Here is a 20953-nt window from a genome sequence, read left to right on the forward strand (position 1 = left end):
GACGAGCTTGCGCCAGTGCCCAGTGGCATTGCGCGCAAGCAACGGGGCACACCCGGAGCAACGGACCGCATTCGGACCACGCACCGGTACAATCTGAGGAAGCGGTCACCTGTGTGATTTCGCGCCGGACGACGGACTTTTCTGCAATCGAAGGCCCTCAGTAAAACGCGTAGCCTCAGTGGGCTAGCTTCTTTGCGGCCAGTGCACGAAAAGAAGCTAGTCCCAGCCCAGCGTATTGCAAGTGTGTTTATGTAGTGTTTTAACAGTGTGCATCTTTTTTTTTCATTTTTTTTAAGTGCGCACGCTGAGTATATTTATGTTTTTTTTATGTGTTTAATTTTCGCGTGTAAAGCCTTATAGTTTAATTCATTACGTGTTTTTTTTTTCTTGTACGTAGACGGTGAAGATTTTTGTTTTTCTTGTTCTTTTTTTTTCCTTTTTTTTTTTCTCTCTTTGCCGAGAGGGGGGGTTGTTGATTTGCGCGGTCGTCAGGCGCGGGAGTGGACAATGGTCCCATTGACTCGTCGGTGTGAGGGGGACGAAGGACGCTTTGCGCCTTCTATGGCGCGGCGCGTTGTGTACGGCGATGAGCATGGCGGTGTTTGGGAGTGTTGCGCAGCTTGGAGAAAACCGCAAGGAGTGTGTGCGCGTGCGTGCGTGGTGCCTGTTGCTCTTCGAAGCAACCAGAAGTCGCACCAACTGCAGCATCAGATCGTCGTGGACACTGAAGGTGGACGGGGTCACTGACCCTCTGACGACAGACAGAGAGCCCGGCTCTCTGCGGTCGCCGCCGCTGTGCAAACGCCTTGCAGCCACGGTTGTGGCTGCCCCTTTCATCTTGGCTCCGGCGGCGTGGCCAGCTGATCCGGCAGTGTCCTGCCCCATCCGGCTGGAGTTAGGGATCGCCACCACCACGAAAGCAACAACTCCGATCTACCAACGGTGAGCCCGTTCCTGCTATCAAGACTGCCCTCGAGACTCCTACGTCTTCGGCCACCGACCCTAGCCACAGAACTTTACGCGCCGTTTCCCCTTCGCACCTTGGACACTGTCCCACGCCAGCGGCCGACTATTTTGTTAATATTTCTCCCCCCTCTCGCGGCAATTTTTTTTTTTGTATTATAGAGCGTATCAGTTTAATTTTTTATTTTTCCACGATCCTTGTATATAATAATAATTATAATTATTATAGTGCATGAAATATGGAACGCGGTGTTTTAAGAGTACTAGCTGGGCTGAGGTTAGCATTTAGCTTGTGCATGAAAGACTCAATTGTCTTTGATGCATAAGCCCCTACTAGCTGTTTCGCCAGGCAGGTAGGGGGGCATTTAAGGAGAGGAGGATGTGGGGATTGAGGGTTGCGCCGGCATGATTGCGCGCGCTTCGCCTGCTCTGCCATCCCTCGCCATCGTTCCCCGCTGGCCTCCTTCTCCGCCCGCGCCGCCTAACCGGTTCCCGCGGTGGCGCTGCGCACGCGGCAGTTGGCGGTGAGGGCGGGGCGCCGACGTCACTACGCGGCCGGTTGTCGGCCGCTAGCGGGGAAGCGTGGACTTCTCTCCGGGGACCAGCACACGGTACGCTCATGCTTTCCTCTCGTCCGCCGACACCTTTGTGACTAGGACTGGAGCTCGCGCACGGTGCCTTTGCCCGTGCGGGGAGCGCGTACTTTGTGCTGATCCTTTCCCGACGCTAAGCCGGCGAGCGGTGCCATTAGTGCTCGCGCGAGGTCGTACCTCGCCGAGCCGCACTTGCCGAAAGCCTAAGCCGAAGGATATTGCCCGTGCTCTCGCGAGTTGACCCATTGGTTATCGCCAGAGCAAGTAGCATAGCCGCCGGGACTTTTCCTAGCGGCGTGTCCCAGCTTGAGCCTGTGCTCTCGCCGCGACGTGCTATAGGCGCCTGTTATTGTATTTTCGCCCTGGTGGGGGACCCCTTTGGCTCCCCTCCGTGCGGGCGTTTGTGCAGTGCTGGTGCCGACGGTTTCAGTAAACGGTTTCTGTCAACTCAGGGCTTTACTGTGTTTTTGCGTGCGTTGCTCGGTAGCCCCTTGCGGCCTCTGAGCTCGCGCGCGAGCGGTGCTGGAGGCGACGGCTGACGCGGCCCTGTGGCTCGCTAAGCTCGAACCCGCGGTGGTTGGTCTCCTGTGAGACACCAAGAACCCACAGTACGTACCGACGTCTCAGCCACACTACCATAGCCACGCGTAGAAAATGGCAGTGAACCCTTCTTTCTCCTTTATGCTTCCTCTAGTTTCTAGTCACGTGTTGACCTTGCACGCTGCGGCTACGATGCAGAGGGAAGCAGCGGCGGTGTCCCAGGCCGGCCAACGACCGCTTCCCGATAATGGCAGAAAACGAAACTTTGGGGAGCTGGCGTCGGGCCGGCTGGAGCAGCGGCGCCTGGCAGCGGGTGCGCCCGGTGACAGTCGAAAGTGAGAGAGCTACGAGGGAGGGCGAGGGTAGCCACCGAAGTGGCGGAGTTGACGTGGCGATATCCGCTTCCCTGCCGCCCTCCTCCCTCACATTAGACGGTCTCGGCATGTGCCCTTCGCTGTGATGTGCCGGCGCCGCCCGCTCCCTGAAGTTTCGTTTACTGCCATTATCGTGAAGCGAGCGTTGGCAGTTTCGTGGCGCTCGCTCGTTATACGCGCCGTGATATTTCCCGACTCGCACTCAAGATTCTGGTTTCAGCCTCACTGGCTGTTCGTTCGCACCACGTGCCCTTCTCCTCCCCTTCGTCTCTCTTTCTTCCTCGAACACTCCTTGGGTGTTTGAGGGGAGCGTTCGCCGTCTCCGCTGACTTCCGTACTCCCAGGCAGCCGCACTATAACCGGTATTTCGGTTCCCGCAACTGCACTATAAGCGATACGTGTATACATGGAGTGCTATGGGAAAATTAACGGGAGTCTGAAAAGACCGCACTATATCCGGTCCTGCACTATAAGCGGTTACGTTATAAGTGGTCTATACTGTATGTGGTATCGTTATAAGTTGACTGCACTGTACTACGTTGAGTCGTTTGAACTGCATACGTTTGAGAAATTGCTCGGGCACATCATCGCTAACTGTTTCAGACACAGTGACTTCGTTGAGCCTGAGCCCTGCGATGCTACTGTGGCCAAACTGTCACGAGACAACAAAATGACTCCCAGAATTTCGGAGGTGTATTGCCTGACGTGTTGACACTCACCTATTACTTTGGTACTGATGCTGGCTGTTGCTACAAGCAGCTTCCTATTAAGAAAAAATCTGAGGGCACCTAAGCACTTCTCATGAGTTGTGAATACGAAAGCATTATGTCTAATTAAATGCCGCTGAGCTGTCCTTTGAGTTTTGCTCTGCGAGTGTTACCGAGTTTTGCAATTTAATTGGCGCGGGTGAATTTTTTTGGGGTACACTTTCTACAATAGCATGTTGGCTGTAGACCGGAATCATTTGGACGATATTGGTGACAAATCAAGGACACTGCATGCCACTGACGTCCTGCACAACGAGAGACCTGAGGAAGCAGCAGCGGCCACCAAAGCCAGCAGGTACGCACAGCTGCCAAGCCCAGTGGGTGTGTGAGAGAGATACGGACCGCACACCCGCTTCCGAGAGCATGACGGTGGCACCCACACGCACCGACAAGCCGTCTCGTCCCTTGGTGGTACATCGCCGTATCTGCGCCGTCGAGGTGTGCTGGTGCCGTGGCATGGCGGTGATGCCCTCTCCCCTCACGTAACCACTAGCACATTATCACGGCAGCAGATGTTTCGATTCACCCGCTCTGCTCCGTTGAAGCACGCTCGCGACAAGGCGTCGCGCAGCCAATGGGAATTTAGGTGCCCGTTTCGTGGATAGAGAGGCCAGCTATTTCACTCAATGGGCCATTTGATGCTTTCGCATCAAAAATTGTCAGTGGCTTGCTGCACGGCGACGGAAACAATGACTTTGAGGAGGAGCCACAAGAAGAACAGCCCTCGCACTGTGAAGGAAGCTGCCCTCAATGTGCTAGAAGAATTTTGTTGGGACATTGCAGACAGCATGTGAGCACCTGGAAGGACTTAGAAGAACAGTACCTGCATGGATTTGTGTGAGAAAGCAGACGAGCATCCTAGAAAAACTTTGTGAAGTACCATAAAAACCCGCGTATAATACGAGGTTTTTTTCTAAATTTTACCATGTAAAATTTCTGCCTCGTATTATATGCGGATCCCAAAGTTTTCAGCGTAAAATTTGCAGTTTTGGGTTTGTTTTTGCTCACTGCTATCATCATCAAGACTCGTAGCGGAGTATGCGTCATCTTGCGGTGGCGTCGGTAGGCTGCTGCTGCTTTCAACGGGCGCCATTTTGACCACGCTAAGAATCGGCACGTTCGCTAGTCTATCTCGCATGATGTCGGGACTGCGAAAGGAGTACCCAGCTTCCTTTAAAAGGAAAGTTATTTTAGCTGCCGAGGCCATTGGAAATTGCGCCACAGGGCGTCACTTCGGCGTTGCAGGGGGCAGCGTTCACGGCTGGGATGACATCCCAGTTGCAAAGTTACAACAGCGGCAGATAAGCGCATTTGGCCTTGGCAATGCCGTCGCTTTGGTGGCAGTGGCTCCCCTTGCCATCCCTCTCAACTCCCTTGTGGACCCCACCTTCGACTGGCTCCGCGCGCGCCTGCCGCCGCTCCTGTCGGCGCGGTGCCAACTTAGGTCTTTCTACACTGTACCCTTTCCCTGAAGTTTTGCTTTATGCCGTTGTCGGGAAGTTGGCCAAGACGTCGGCTCGTACAAGCGTGTTCCGGCGCGACGGTGGAACGACGACCTTGCTATACGAGAGTGAAATTGCCGCCGCGCGTTTTTTTTTTTTCGCTTTCTTTTTCTCCGCGTAGCGTTGAGGGGTCTATCCTAAGCTTTTGCTCTATGGCGGTGTTGGAGCAATGCCGGTCGGAGGCGCCGCCGCTTGATTTGGAGCGCTGCTGAGGGCATTGCCGGTGCGCCATATGTTCGAATTAACCGTCGCAAATGCTTTCGCGTTCGAATTACCGGGCGTTTTCGCCCATAGCAATACACATAACTTTGACTGGACCACAGCGTCAGTTCGAATTAAGCGTGTTCCGAGTTAACGAGATTAGATTCTCAATGCTTTCAGTGGGTTTTTCTCGCTCGCATTATATGCGGGTAAAAACTTTTTTTTTTTCGTTATTGCTAACCCCAAATAACACCTCGTATTATATGTGGGTCCATATTATACGCGGGTTTTTACGGTAAAAGTATGGTAATGGGAGTCATGTTTTGCTTTCCATTCGATAATTTAGACATTTGTTTTCGGCCACTAGAAACTCAAATTACTGAGCTTTTAATGTATTATTCTTCCCTACACTAATGTCGTTCTTCGTCCCCCTTGCCCTAAAGGGCCCTGTAAGGCATAAAAAAAGCATGGTGACCTGTGTAGTGGACAGGACAGTATACCTTGGGCTTCTTCTTCTTTTTGCGTGTGTATGTTTCATCGTAGTCCTCCGTGTCTGTCTCAGGGTCGTCGGGGAAGTCGGCCACTGCTGTGGCCTCCAGCAGGGCGGCTGCTGACTCCTGGGCCTCGTCCAGGTACCACGACTGGTTCGAGTCCTCACCGCCCACCGTGGCTCCGGCCCCTTTGTCGCCAGCCTCCTCCAGGCCCTCAGTTGGCCGTGCTGCCACATTCTCCACCACGCTGATCTGGTGCATGTCTGGGCACATACATGCTTGCTCTGACGAGACTGGTACATGTCGACTACTATTATTGCTCTCATTCTTACAGCTAATTGATATTTTAGACAATCATCGTCATCAGCAGCAGCCTATCTTTATGTCCGCTGCAGGACGAACGTCAATATCCCTGCAATCTCCAATTACCCCTGTCTTGCACTAGCTGATTCCAACATTGCGTCTGCGGATTTCCTAACTTCATGACCCCACCTAGTTTTCTGCTGTCCTCGACTGCGCTTCCCTTCCCTTGGTATTCTGTAACTCTTATGGTCCACCGGTTATTTATCCTTCGCATTACATGGCCTGCCCAGCTCCTTTTTTTTGGGTAATGTCAGCTAGAATATCAGCTATCCCTGTTTGCTCTTTGATCCACACTGCTCTCTCCCCGTCTCTTAATGTTAGGCCTAACATTTTTCGTTCCATTGCTATTTATGCGGTCCTGAACTTGCTCTCGAGCTTCTTTGTTAACCTCAAAGTTTCTGCCCCATATGTTAGCCCCCCATATGCTAGCACAGTCGATTTATTCAAAGATGGAGGAAATATCATACTTGAAAAGCTTGCGGCTCTTTATACGCAGTGACTCACGACTTCAAGTGTACCAGAAAGCTGGAAGAACGCCAACATTATGCTAATCCATAAGAAGGGAGACGTTAAAGAATTGAAGAATTGAAGACTCATCAGCTTGCTTTCAGTGTTGTATAAAATATTCACCAAGATAATTTCCAATAGAATCAGGGCAACACTTTACTTCAGCCAACCAAAAGAACAGGCTGGCTTCAGGAAGGGATATTCTACGATGGATCATATCCATGTCATCAATCAGATAATTGAGAAATCTGCGGAGTACAATCAATCTCTCTGTATGGCTTTCATAGATTATGAAAAAGCATTTGATTCAGTAGAGATACCAGCAGTCATAGAGGCACTGCGAAATCAAGGAGTACAGGAGGCATACATGAATATCTTGGCAAATATCTACAAGGATTCCACAGCTACCTTGGTTCTCCACAAGAGAAGTAGAAAGTTACCTATCAAGGGTCCGGCAAGGAGACAGAATCTCTCCAATGATATTCCCTGCATGCTTAGAAGTATTCAAGCTCTTCGACTGGGAAGGAGTGAGTTGTATAAAATATTCACCAAGATAATTTCCAATAGAATACACTTCAGCCAACCAAGAGAACAGGCTGGCTAAGGGATATTCTACGGGAACAAAAGGGAGTGAGGTTAAAACAGGCGAATATCTCAGCAACCCTCGGTTTGCAGATGGCATTGTCCTATTCTGCAACAATGGGGATGAATTACAACAAATAATTAAAGACCTTAACCGAGAAAGTGGGCTTGAAGACTAATATGCAGAAGACAAAGATAATGTTCATAGCCTGGCAGGGGAACCAGAATTCAGGATCGCCAGTCTCAACAGTTATTTGAAGAAAGCGAAATCTGAGTACTACACGTGTTGATTTGAAACTTCTATGACTGATGGATGCAGAGTGTGGAACATATACCGCGAAATAATAGGTTCCTCTCCACAGAATGTGCAGTCAGGAATTGTTGTAAATGATGTTCAATTCTGTGGAGACAATGCAGCTAATTGATTTAATAATCATTTTATCAATGCCGGTGCTTCAACCTCTACATCTGATTTTTCCCCAATTCGAAATAGTCAGAGTTAAATTCATAATCGTCTCAGCGAGACAATTTTTCTTACACCTACATCTGAAAGCGAGATTTTTTTCATTCTTAATTCCATTCTTATTTCCGGAAGCACCTTCCAGCAACTGGAAGGTGCTTCCGGTTGCTGCTCGCGCAAATGTGACAAAATTTGCGGCGAAATCTCTTGGTTGTCGGCGGGGAAAATTCGTTATTTCGAGGGGGTCTCTTGCTGCCACTTCGTTATGTAGAGGTCTCAAATACATGTGCTTCTATGGAGTAACGGCGGGGAATAGAAAAACTTAATTTTATCCAGGAATTCATTATATAGAGGTTCGTTATAAGCAGGTTTAACTGTAGTAAACGTTCCATTAACAGATCAAATAATAATGTACGCGGATGACACTACCGTTTTCTTTTCTGGTATTGACCTTCAGGAACTAGAAGTTACCTCAAAATCTTGGTTAGAACTTCACAAATGGCTACATTTAAATCAGCTCAGCTTAAATGCGAAAAAAAACTAAATTTACGGACTTTTATGCTAGGAATAAAGAAATAAGTTACGATGTAAAACTTTACTATTGTGGATCGCAACCTAGAACATGTGTCAAGTGATTCTTTTCTAGGAGTCACATTTCATAAAAACTTAAGCTGGACAGAGCACATAAATAAGGTACGTACTAAAGTTGCATGGTCAGTTGGTTTGCTACAACGAATCCGGTACTAGTATGTGCGCGTCAGGCTTATCAGACAACTGTACTTATCGCTGGTACATTCCCATCTTAGCTATGGCTTATTAGTATGGGGAAACGGCAATAAAACCGATACAGAAAAACTGGCGGTATTACAACAGCGAGCTGTTCGTTTGCTTAATTCTTCAAATCAATACATAGGATCTTCAACACTAATGATGCACTACAATATTCTTAATATTAAAACTCTTACCAAGCAAAGATCTGCATTCGGTTGTTAAAAGAGATCTCGAGCAACTTTGAGACATTTTCAAACCAGTACCTCAGTAGACATACAGGATACAGCTTACGCCACACCTCTATAGTAACGAAGAAACACAGGGCAAACTATGGCATGCAAACTATCGAATATGAAACCATGCGTTGTGGGGGGTCTTCCCCAACCCGTAGCGCGTGTAATCGCAGCTACGCAGGGTTCGGGCGAATAAGGCAACAAGCGAGTCAACTCAACAATGTTTATTGCTGTCAGCAATAAAACACACTTGCAGAGGGAAGTCCGCTCTGTATAACAACTAATAAAATAGGCTTGCCTCGTCGCGTGTGGTAGTCACGCAAACGAGGTCACTCACGGCTTTCAGCAGGTAAAATCCGTCCGGGCAGTTAGGTCAAGCGAGGTCAGAGAGCCCCGGGGGTCTCTCGGTCGCGCTCTTTTATATCTTTTTACCTTCCCGCGCGGGCGCGCGCGTCGCGAGAGGCGAGCGAGAACCGGGAGAGGGCAAAGTGCATTTCTCCCGTGTCCGCCCGGCTCCCGCGGCGCGCGTTGTGCGCGCACGAGATGTCCGCCCGGCTACCGCCGCGTGCGCAAGCGACGGGCGAGCGCCCGCGGGAGAAGGTGGCAGCGTGTGCTCCCCACATCCTCCCCCCCTTAAGAAGGCCCCCGTACGTTGAGGCTGGCACCTAGGGACGTCCGTTTGCCTGAGTGCCCGCCGAGGTTGGCGACCGAGGAAGCGTTGTGGTGATGTGGCCCTCAGCTGGCGGACACTTGATGCCGACTCGGAGGCGGCTGGTCAGCTGCACTGCTCGGGCTTGCGAGGCGGGCTTGCGAGGCGGGATCGTTGTCGGGGCTCGAAGGTGGCTCTCAGTGCTGCACCCTAGGTGTCGGCTGCACTGGAGGGGTGGTCGTCTGCCGGCCGCCGGCTTGCGGTTCGTGCGGCTCCAAGGCCGGCGTAGCGCCGTCAGTACTGCAAGGGCGTCAGTTGTTCCAGCGCGTACTGCAGGCAATTCGCACGGCCGTATCTCGTCTTGCTCGGCTCCTGGAAATTATTAGCAAACTGCACGAAGCGGCACTGTGATCAGCAGCAAAGTTGGCCGTATCCGGGAACCCCGTCGACATCTGTTACGAAGGGAATGTTCGCAAGAATCATTGCCAATTCGAGTCGCAGCACAAGATAATCACCGCACTGTCTCTCACAGCTGTCTTTGGTGAAACCGCACCCCGCACACCCACGCGTCGAACGTTCACGCCACATTCCCGTCGTGGCCTCGACGACTCGTCGTCCATACTCGGCGCTCCGTGGTCTTTAGACGTTCGCTTCCCCGGCAGGAACTACCAAGGTGCCAGTCCGGCGCGGCTGTATGCTCACGCGGTATGCAACGCCACCCGGACTTACGAATGTTCCTCGCAGTCGTCGGTTTACGCAACTAGCAGTCAGATTACTTTCGCCTGCTACGCAAATTGTAGCGCGGCTGCGGGCTCGCCGTTCAGTTCTGACTGCTCTCTCTCACCGATCGCGGTTGAGGGAGGGCCTGATCGTCATCCCACTGCTCATCACGCGGCACGTAGCGTTTCAGGTCGCATACGTGTACCAGTCCGCCGATCGGCTTTCCTTTCTTGTTCTCGAGCCGGTAAACAAGCGAGGAAACCTTCTCTCTCACTGGATACGGCCCAGTCCACTTCGGCGCCAGCGAGGCAGCGAACTGTTTGGTAGCGTCACTGAGAACGTGCTGGCGTCGAAGCACCAGATCGCCCACTCCGTAGTGGACGTTCCGATGCGAGCGGTCGTACTGCGCCTTCTGCTGTGCCCTTGCAGTGCGAAGATTACAGCGTGCTTTATGTAAAGCTTCCGTCATCTTGGCCGAACCCACGACCCTGAGATTAAGAGTCTCATGCTCTACCGACTGAGCTAGCCGGGCCCCATCGTTGGGCGCCAAATGTGGGGGGTCTTCCCCAACCCGTAGCGCGTGTAATCGCAGCTACGCAGGGTTCGGGCGAATAAGGCAACAAGCGAGTCAACTCAACAACGTTTATTGCTGTCAGCAATAAAACACACTTGCAGAGGGAAGTCCGCTCTGTATAACAACTAATAAAATAGGCTTGCCTCGTCGCGTGTGGTAGTCACGCAAACGAGGTCACTCACGGCTTTCAGCAGGTAAAATCCGTCCGGGCAGTTAGGTCAAGCGAGGTCAGAGAGCCCCGGGGGTCTCTCGGTCGCGCTCTTTTATATCTTTTTACCTTTCCGCGAGGGGAGTGTCCTCCTCGCCCGCCGGATACTTTCCCTCTTCCCGCGCGGGCGCGCGTGTCGCGAGAGGCGAGCGAGAACCGGGAGAGGGCAAAGTGCATTTCTTCCGTGTCCGCCCGGCTCCCGCGGCGCGCGTTGTGCGCGCACGAGATGTCCGCCCGGCTACCGCCGCGTGCGCAAGCGACGGGCGAGCGCCCGCGGGAGAAGGTGGCAGCGTGTGCTCCCCACAGCGTTTATGTAATACATACCCTGACATTGCTGATGTCGCTATAGATTGTAGAACTACAGTAAAGACCACTTATAACGTAACCGCTTATAGTGCAGGACCGGATATAATACGGTCTTTTCTAACTCCCGTTAATTTTCCCATAGCACTCTATGTATACACGTATCGCTTATAGTGCAGTTGCGGGACACGAAATACCGGTTGCAGTGGCGCTGCCTGGAAGTTAGGCAGTCAACCTAGATGGCAAACGCTCCCCTCAAGCCACAAATACCGTATTTACTCGAATCTAACGTGCACTTTTTTCCGATAAAACAGGTCCAAAAATTGTGTGGCGTTAGAATCGAGTACGACCCTAAAACTGCGTTACCATATAGCCGTCGGCATTTCAAACTGGCCGCCTCGCACGCGCGTCGAGCCTAGCTACCGTAGCTTCCTCCATGTGCTGCAGTACACGTGCTTTGGCAATAGTCTACCGTCTGTCTTCACGCTCTCTGCGTCTGCCCTATCAGAATGAAGTACCGAGTTCATCATGATGCTGCATTTAAAAGGAAAGTGATCATGTGTGCGTAGACGGACGGAAATCGGGCCGCATCACAGGCGTTGAGAGAATCCGAAACTTGCATTCGGGACTGGCGCAAACAGAAGGAGAGGATTTTTGCCCGCAAAGCAATGGAACGGTTTCAGTGGACCGAAGCAGGACGTAATCTGCGACGATCCACTTCGGCGATACGATCGCCTTAGCCCTATCTTGAAAGCAATCTGCGACGGGAAAAGTCCACCGCGCGCTGTGTTTTCGCCGCTTATAGGTCGCGCTGAAGTGAGAAGCATGATAGCACGAAGGTCAATTCGCTCGCTGCGCTTCGTCACTCGAGCATTTTGACATTTCGTTTCCGCGCTCAACGAGCGAGATGTGTTCATGTTTGCTGGTGTGCGCGTGACACCGTGCTTGTTAATTTATTTAGTAAGCGAATACGGAACTTAGAGCATGGTGACAGCGGCGGCAGAAATGCGCAGGAGCGTCCATTATCACAACAAAATAGTTGTTTTGGTTATAGTGCAGTATCGGTTATAGTGCAGTATCGCTTATAGTGCGGATATTCGCGACTCCGGCGACTTACGTTATAAGCGGTCTACACTGTATTTTCCAATTTAAACACTTCATAGTGAACATGTTTCTTCTGACCTAGATGTGTTGTATAAATGTTAATGCAACAGTTAATTCTTCAGTGTTAAGGATGCTTGGTTGTTGCATTGGTGATGTAATAATTAAATTCTTTATATGTTACTTTTATGTTAGTGATGTATTAACTCGTTTGTATACTATCTTACAAGCAACTTGTGTTCTGCAGTGTGCATAAAAGATTTTGTATGTAGTTATGAAATCTCTGTTTTACCCACAATGCTTTTGTAACTTGCAAATTCCGCTATCTCTGCTGCCCCAGTGAGGTAAGGCCTAGTCAGGAGGTTTAAGCCCTCCTTTTGCCTTACCTCGCGGGCAAACCTTGTACCTGTTATGCCCGAATAAAACAAACAAACAAACCTCTAGAGTCTGTAAAGGAGTATGTTTATCTAGGTCAATTACTCACTGGGGACCCTGATCATGAGAAAGAAATTTACAGAAGAATAAAATTGGGTTGGAGTGCATACAGCAGGCGTTACCAAATCCTGACTGTCGTTGAAAAGAAAAGTGTACAATCATTGCATTCTACCGGTGCTAACATATGGGGCAGAAACTTGGAGGTTAACAAAGAAGTTAAGGACCGCATAAAGAACGATGGAACGAAAAATGTTAGGCCTAACGTTAAGAGACAGGAAGAGAGTGATTGTGGATCAGAGAGCAAACAGGGATAGCCGATATTCTAATTGACATTCTTCTTCTTCTTCTTTCTGGGGTTTTACGTGCCAAAACCAGTTCTGATTATGAGGCATGCCGTAGTGGAGGGCTCCGGATTAATTTCGACCACCTGGGGTTCTTTAACGTGCACTACAACGCAAGCACACGGGCGTTTTTGCATTTCGCCTCCATCGAAATGCGGCCGTCACGGCCGGGATTCGATCCCGCGATCTCGTGCTCAGCAGCGCAACGCCTTAGCTGACTGAGCTACTACGGCGGGTTATTCTAATTGACATTAAGAGGAAGAAATGGAGCTGGGCAGGCCATGTAATGCGTAGGATGGATAACCGATGGACCATTAGAGTTACAGAATGGATACCAAGAAAAGGTAAGCGCAGTCAAGGACGGCAGAAAACTAGGTGGGATGATGAAGTTAGGAAATTTGCTGGCGCAAGTTGGAATCAGCTAGCGCAAGACAGGGGTAATTAGAGATTGCAGGGAGATCGACCTTCGTCCTGCAGCGGACATTAAAATAGGCTGATGATGATGATGATGAACCAGACACAAGCGCAGCGAAAACAGCGTCGATTCCAACTAAAAGCAAGTTCTGACTTTGGTCGACTAGTCTATGGATTAGATGGAGACGTAAAGTTACAATGTCAGTTACAAACATTTTTTTTTTTTGTGTGTAAGCATTTCTATGCATACCCAACGAGAAAACTGCCTGTCTGTGCCCCGGGTAAGACGATTGCTTTCAAGATAGAGCTGGCACCAACGAGTGGCTTTACCTTCGTGCTGCCTGGCGCTTGAACGCTAACGAAGAACCGCATCTCAAGCATTTTATTCGGAGGACAACCAAGTTCCCGATGAATAAGCACCACACTGACAGACAATCCATGGACACTTCAGCATCGAGACGGGAGTGCGGTGCTGTCCCGTATATTCGAGGTGTGAGCGAAGCCCTAGCTCGTGTTCGTAACGCGGTGTACAAATTGCGCATGTGTCAGCAAGCAGGCCTAAAGGTGAATTGATGAATGTGAAGGATCCTCTATCTCGGGCACGTTTTCCTGGCGTGGTATACAAGGTTCCATGCGCTGATTGCCAATCGGTGTATATTGGCAAAAGTGGAAATTTCTGCAGGCGTCCAAAGGAGCACAAGAATGACGTCACCAAAGGTCACAAAGTGACAAATGCCCTCGCAGAGCATGCTGAGGAGACGGGTCACAAGATAAACTGGGACAACAAGGCAATATCTTGAATAACTAATACCATATTTATTAGCATAATGAACCCACTCCCCACTTTTGTCCTTGAGGAAATACTTTGTGTGTTTGGGGGGGGGGGGGGAGAACACACCACTTAAGAAGTTCGTGTGTAATATCTGTTCACTTTATGTTGGTGTGATTGCCGGTGCCGTAGACGATCGAAATAACGTAAAATCACGCCGTTATATCTCATGCAACGATGCAAAAAAGGTCTACAAACAGTCTAACAACCATGCTAAACAGTCGCCCGCAACGCGAGCACGAATGACGCTGGTCACTTTAAAAATCCCGCCTTTTTGTGGCGAAGCGCCATCTGTCAAATACAAAGGAAACCTCCTTCCTTATAGCGCCATGCAAACAAAGCAACAAACGTCGTAAAATTGCCTCCATTTCATCGCTGCTTCTGTTTGTGTGTGGTTTGTGTTTTGTGGCGAACTTGAACACCTGCTGCGTGTCCAAGTTTACGTCGCTCATACAATCAGATTACATAAGCGTCGGTGACAATAGACAACGGATAGATGCATCGATAACGTTCGAGAAACTTCCGATACATGCAGGCACGTCTTGCGCCAAGCAATAACGTTTAACATTTCTTAGCCAGTGAAAAGCCTTCATCGGTGAAAGATAAACAAGTACACGTGCCAATATTGCCGGCTGTGTGGGAGCAAACACGGTTCTTAGCATTAGTTTCGATCTAATCCAAGAACATTGGGGCGATATTGCACTGAATCTTGAGTGATTGCGTGCTGCTAGGGAAATTTCGCCTGTGAAGCACACTTATCCACTAAACGTCTAAACTTGGCAGGAAAGCCAGCCTGTCAGTAGCAAGGGGCACAGGTTTGCGAACAGCGAGAGTGCACTTTTGTTATATTATTACACTTTTTTTTTGTAGCGCAACCCCTAATTCTGAGCTTATTGCACGACAGCAAGTGCGATCAGTGGTGACTGGCACAGGCTGAAAGGCCTTCGAGTTTACAGGCCTTTGATGCAGTATAATAACGCACAGGCTGGCGAGGTCAGCTAGTGGGAATTACTAAATTTTCCAAGTTAACATGAGCTAAATACACAATGCTTTAGTACAATGGCTTTCTAGTCTAGTTTTTTAACATTGAAAATGTAATTGCAATATTCCAACATAACAAATTAACCCAACGTGCATATCATTTTTCGATATTCGAAGCTAAGTATTTGTATTCAATCATTTTTATATTTGCACACCCCAACTGTAGCTGATCTCGAAGGCTGTGCTTTGACTGGCTCCTTGTGGCAGAAGCGATAGCAGGAGCCAGAAACATGTCATGTTTTGGACACATTGTTTGCGTATCGCTGCCTGACCAACTTTACTGCCACAAGCAAGCAATGGTGCGAATGCAGAGATGATGTACATTTGTTTTTTCCTTTCGATGCTATGTTCCACACCAGCTGCAAATGACTGTCACTCAATGTGCCAGTTCTGAGGAGGCTCACCTGCGTCCCCGTAGTCTGGTGGCTGCTCGCGCAGTCGTGTGGCTCCCAGGTACCGGTCGTTCATAAGGTACTGGCGACGGCGTTTGCGCCATCGGCGTGCCGGGTACGAGTAGAGCTGGCCCTCGGCATGGCCCGGCATTCGCTGCCAGCGGGCCATCCACAGGGCACAGTCACTCTGCGCCACACCCGTCTGGGCATCCAGGAAAGGCAGCCGCAGGCGCCGCTCCACCACCAGGCGCGTGTTGCACACCGATGAGCTCTCCGTCGCATCCTTGTACGCCGGCTCACTCAGGAAGCTGTGGCCCAAAAGATGATAACGACAGATTGGAGCGCTGTTCTTGCCGAGTGGTGCCTGCCGACTTTGCCTCACTGCACGCCCGTGCAACGGGATCGGTAATCGCAGCGCAGAGTCGGCAGGGCACCACTGTGTCACCTGCTAAAACCTCGGCATCTCAACACTGCAGCAACCGTATACAACATGCTACATGCATAAACAAAATGAAACAAATAAATGTGTGCTTTTATTTCAGTGCAAGCATGCAAAGCGCATTCGCACTACACACGTGAATGAAAGCAGACAACAAATAAACCTGCATGAAATGGCACAACTGCTCTTATGTTTAGAACAAAGTGCTAACCAACACAAACAAAAAACATGTTTCACTTTGCCTAAGCTATTAATGGTTCTCTAATCTGAGAAGCCAGCAAATACAAATATTTGGGAGTAACCTTAAGCAAAACCCTGTCTGTGACAATGACAATGACATTTGCACATCTGCTACATGCAAGCTTGGTCTTCTTTATGATACAAGTTAAAGGGACACTAAAGGCAAGTACTAAGTCTACGTGGACTGTTTAAATACCGTTCCAGAAACCTGGCAACACTTGTTTCGTGCCAAAAAAAAGGCTTAGTTTATGAGAAAATTGCATCTGAAGGGTCCGAATACCTTTATCCCAATTCAAATCTGCCACCCAACCGGAAGGAAAAAAAAGAGCCGGGGCCCGTGACGTATGCGTCCCGTGATTCTCCGGCTCTGGTATGGGAGAACGCAGGGAAGGAATTTTGCTTGCGGAGGCTAGACGGGGCAAGTGGTGAGAGTGTCTCTCTTGACGATGGCACTCGCCTCCAGAAATCATGGGTTTGCAGCACTGAAATATTTCCATCTTGGCTATCAATGAACCAATTTGAAAAATTATTGTGGTAGAACGCTCCCTAGAAGGCACGTAACAACTTCCAGCGTATAACCAAAATTTGCTATTTGGCCTGGTGAGGGGCCCCTTTGGGTTACTTCCAGTGATGCCCTCGACTGCAAGCCGTCGCGTTTGTCTTGTTTCACGCAGCACACGATTTTGCACGCTGTGCACGAGAACACTCAACTAGCAGTATAAGTCAGTTGTAAAAGTAATGAAAGTTTCTTGTGTGTGCGCTGCAGTTTCAAGATGTATAAGTCAGTGCTGCACGAACACGGAGGCAGACGCAAGCAGATCACAACGCATGATCGCATGCTGGAACACGGTAGAAAATTACATTGTTTCGTTGTCAGCGTACAGGACTGCACGACGTAGAAACAAGCAGACAAAACGGAAGTGGTCTTGCTCTTGCTGCGGTCCGAAGTAAAACAACAACAACACGCAGACATTCAGTTTGTGTGTTTTATTATTCCTTTAAACTTGAATTCGTCCACTGAAGCAACAGATTACACCACAGATGTTGCCTTGAATAATTCCTGAAGTGTCACGTGTCACTATGAGAGACGTCACAGCATATACATGTACATAGGCGCACTTGCTGATATATGCCCTCCCCGCCGTATTGCAGCGCGGCACACGCGAGGAAAGGTTGCAAACGGCGTTTAGTTTGAAATTTCAGCTCTTTCCACGGCATGTAGGGATGTAACACTTAGCAGACACGATCGTTAGTGCACGTTGTATGCACTGTGCTTGTCAGCTCAATATGGCTAGAGCTGGTGAGCATATAACGTCAGAAAACAAGTTCGATTGTACACAGGCAATCACTTTAATCCTTTCATAGGCAGCTGGCCACAAGGGTCCAACTTTTAATGTCAACCTCACTGCACTGTAGCGGGGAAATTTGACAACTACTATTACCATGCTCTCTGTGACTATGTTTCTAGACATTGTCATGACATCTATTTTTTGATTCCATATTCATCGCACTAGAGTAAAGACACAGTGAAAGCCTAAGCCCCGCAACCGCATACACACACACACACACATTTGATCATTAAAAATAATTTAGGCCATGTTATCACGGCAGATATTTGCTTTTATGATTGTGGTGCGGATGGGCATCGAATTGGCCAGGTCCACACTCACAAACAATAGATTATCATTTCACTGGCCTTACCCACATACCACAGCGCTATATATATATATATATATATATTTGAAATGCATAGCGTTTGAGATTTTACAAGTGAAGCATCTGTTATCTGAGAACTGTTGTGAAACTGGCTAGCCCTGAAACGCCCTGATCAGGGGTGTAGCCAGGGGGGGGGGTTTCAAACCCCCCCCCCCTTGAAATGTTTTCCGCAACCCCCCCCCCCACTTACCCTTTGTTCTCGTCGCTTCGCGCTGACATAATTCATGAAACCGGTGATACTATAACAATTTCATTCCTGGGCGCTTCCGTTTGGGTTGGTAATTTACAGCGAATCATGTCTGCATATGGAAAAAACTGTCACGGTGTTTGTCAAGGCTTTGACACTCTGTGAAGTTTTGGGCGAGAATGTGGCGGCCGCATTGTGAAGCAACAAATGCGGCAGCCGCATTTTAGATGATGGCGAAAACGCTCGAGGCCCGTTTACTTAGATTTAGGTGCACGTTAAGGACCCCAGGTGGTCGAAATATCCGGTATAGATTTCCGCCGCTTCCCTTCAGGAGCTGGTTAGGCCGCGCTCGCGCAGGATCTTAGTCTGCGCGAGACTCGTCTCTTGTTTGCAATTGCGCTCCTACGGAAGGCTGGTAGTGGCTGTTTTGTTGTGGAATCCCAAACCAGCAATAGGTACTTCCGGTGCGCATGCGCAGAAGGCGCCCATGAAAAAGGTCCATTCCACCGACTCGCAACAGAATGCACGAAACAGACAGCCGACAAGCATGAATTACTGCTGTGCGCAGTACAGCGTAAGTAAACTCTTGTTGCAGGTGCTGACAGTTCTCGTCAGAGTTCACGCGTCCTGAGAAATTGATTATGCGTACTATGCACTGAACAAGACCGGAGTTCATTCCTGCATCACTAGTACACCGATCAGTCGAGATTCTGTGAGGTACAAGGCCGCTTCCTGTTTGCACCGGCGTAAGTGAAGCAGAAATGAGTTGCACGCACTACTTAAAATGCGTACACATGCCATATCTATGCTGTGCGGTGAAATATTCTGTACAATTCTGAATCTGTTGACGTAAAGGCAAATGACGGCTGCACGCTCGCACACAGCGGAAGACACAGCGGCCTGCACTTGCCGCAGAAAATGCAACCCTCTAGCATGAAGGAGCAGGGCGACGAAAGCTTCGAAAAAAAAAAAAAGCCTTGCACGTTTTTGCGCGTATTTAAGTTTTCTAGCGCAAAGACACAGCGAACAAGCTATTGCTATGGGAGTAGGTATGGCCTGGTCACACGTGAATTTTCACACGTATAGCCGTCCTTGACTTGTGAAACACAGTTCGCCCCGACGAGGACGACGCCATCTACGCTTAACGGAGATTAACAATGGACGCTGTCTTCTCCAATCGGGCGGGTTGTCGCAAAGGATGCGTTTTCGAAGACTGGTACATTCAGTGGCGCGATGAGAGACCGTTGCTCCAAACGCCCACGGTACCTGTCGTACTTTCTGTATTTTACTGAGTTTACTTTACTTTTTACTAAATTTCTTCACAAGCACACGCACACGCGAGGGGGGGGGGGGGGGGGCGGTCCCATGTCCTTGATATACATGTATAGAGTCTGCTTAAACTACCGATATTTATTACCGATCACGTGACGTAGAGGAAAGCAGAAGCTTGCCCCCCCCCCCCCCCCGGAACAAATTTCTGGCTACGCCCCTGGCCCTGATAAAGATGTTAAAAGCCCTGATAAAGGTACCCAGTGGGCAAAGACACCAGCCGTGACTGTACAAATGGTTCACAGGATACCTTTCGATGGACGAAAGAGGCAAGCCCTCTGGTGAACCTAATCCAGTCGTTTAGGAGAACGGCGGCACGACCGCGGTAGATTACGATAGCAGGCAGCACACAAAACCAACCGAATGAAAAATGCATTGCTTCGATCCCCATTTAAGGCAGACTTTTGGGCTAGTTGGTGATAACACAACCTTGGATATTGTAACAGGCGCTAACGAACGCGAACACAAAGAAGGGGCATACACCGACTGGCTCCCTATACGTTCCGCTTTACCTTTTCCATCCCGCGTTCGCTACGAGAATACAAAAACTGGGCGACGGGAAGACCCGGTTTCATGGTGTAAGACATCTGACACGCAGGCATCACAGGAAAGGTATTTACTCTCTGGCTATTTAAATCTATGAGAGATCCTTGCTCAGCTGAGGTAGTACCGTTAACTAGCCGTTCTGCGGAAAGTGCCGCATGCCGAGTTCCAGATGTGTGTATTAACATTCTGTAACTACGCGAGCTACCGAGCCCTTGCGCATTCACGAACAAGAAACTTAACGTGCACTTACGCTTTTAAGCGGTTTAAAGCCACCGGATTAATCTTCAGAGGTCCTAGCGCCATGTTTGCGGCTCCTCGTATTGTTGACAGACGCCACCGTAGCAGCTACGGTCGAGTGGGACGAGCGCCTGGGACGGTGCATGCTTAGCCGTGAGGCCCCCGACGTGGAAAAATACTGTGGCGGCGCTGCGATCGAAGTGGATGGGGCCGCATCACGGTCGCGCCGTTGGAAACTGCTGCCGGTACAGCTCGGCAGGGTCATTCGTACTACTTCGCGCGCTGGTATTTGCGTTCAGACCACTCAAATGGTGTTCATAATTGCATATGACATGTATTTATGCCTTAAGAATAAATTTCTTTCATATTATTTTTTATTTTATTTTATTTTTTAATGTCGGTCGGTGATTGCGCGTGCATTGCGGCCGCAGTGTCGGCTTTCATTCTACTATGTTATCGTACGGTTCCCATTGGAGAACAAATATTTTTCTCGTTCTTCAAGCAGCATGTATCTCTCGTGTGTATTGTTGCGCATATAGTTTTCCATCAGTAGGTCTTGCGAAACGCAGATGGAGAAACATGTGTAACCTTCCTGCTTGCCGCTTCAAACAAGTAAAACATATCTGCCGCATCCGGCGCCTCGTACTCAGATTTACGGGAAGCTTTGTTACAGAAAAAAAGAAGCTGCAGCGCAACATTCTATCCAAGTTTCCACCTTCCTCGCGTAACAAAATGCGGAGTAATTGGTACGGAGTCATTTATTGTGGTCGGACCTCGAGCGCCAAAAACAGTTTTAGTTAGCTATGCTAATCGTTGTCCGTAAGCGGAATTTTTTTTCCAGTCAGTACTTCACAAAAAAAAACGAAAGAAAGAAAGAAAAAAAATTAAAGAAAGAAAGCTGGCGG

The 20953-nt window shown here is 49.4% G+C and overlaps 1 protein-coding gene across 1 annotated transcript in view; it reads right to left on the reverse strand.

Annotated features, from left to right (window-relative positions):
• Positions 1-20184, reverse strand: part of LOC119458695 (zinc finger protein ubi-d4 B) — a 111027-nt gene extending 90843 nt beyond the window's left edge. Inside the window, exons 1-3 of the mRNA XM_037720555.2 lie at positions 20062-20184; positions 15367-15662; positions 5441-5694 (exon numbers count right to left, since the gene is read on the reverse strand). Of these exons, the coding sequence (XP_037576483.1) occupies positions 5441-5694; positions 15367-15662; positions 20062-20114 (603 nt within the window). The 5' untranslated portion in view covers positions 20115-20184. The remainder of the gene's footprint in view (positions 1-5440; positions 5695-15366; positions 15663-20061) is intronic.
• Between the last annotated feature and the right edge of the window lie 769 nt (positions 20185-20953).

This window comes from Dermacentor silvarum, chromosome 7 (assembly GCF_013339745.2).
Source record: "Dermacentor silvarum isolate Dsil-2018 chromosome 7, BIME_Dsil_1.4, whole genome shotgun sequence".
In the NCBI taxonomy this organism is placed as follows: domain Eukaryota; kingdom Metazoa; phylum Arthropoda; class Arachnida; order Ixodida; family Ixodidae; genus Dermacentor; species Dermacentor silvarum.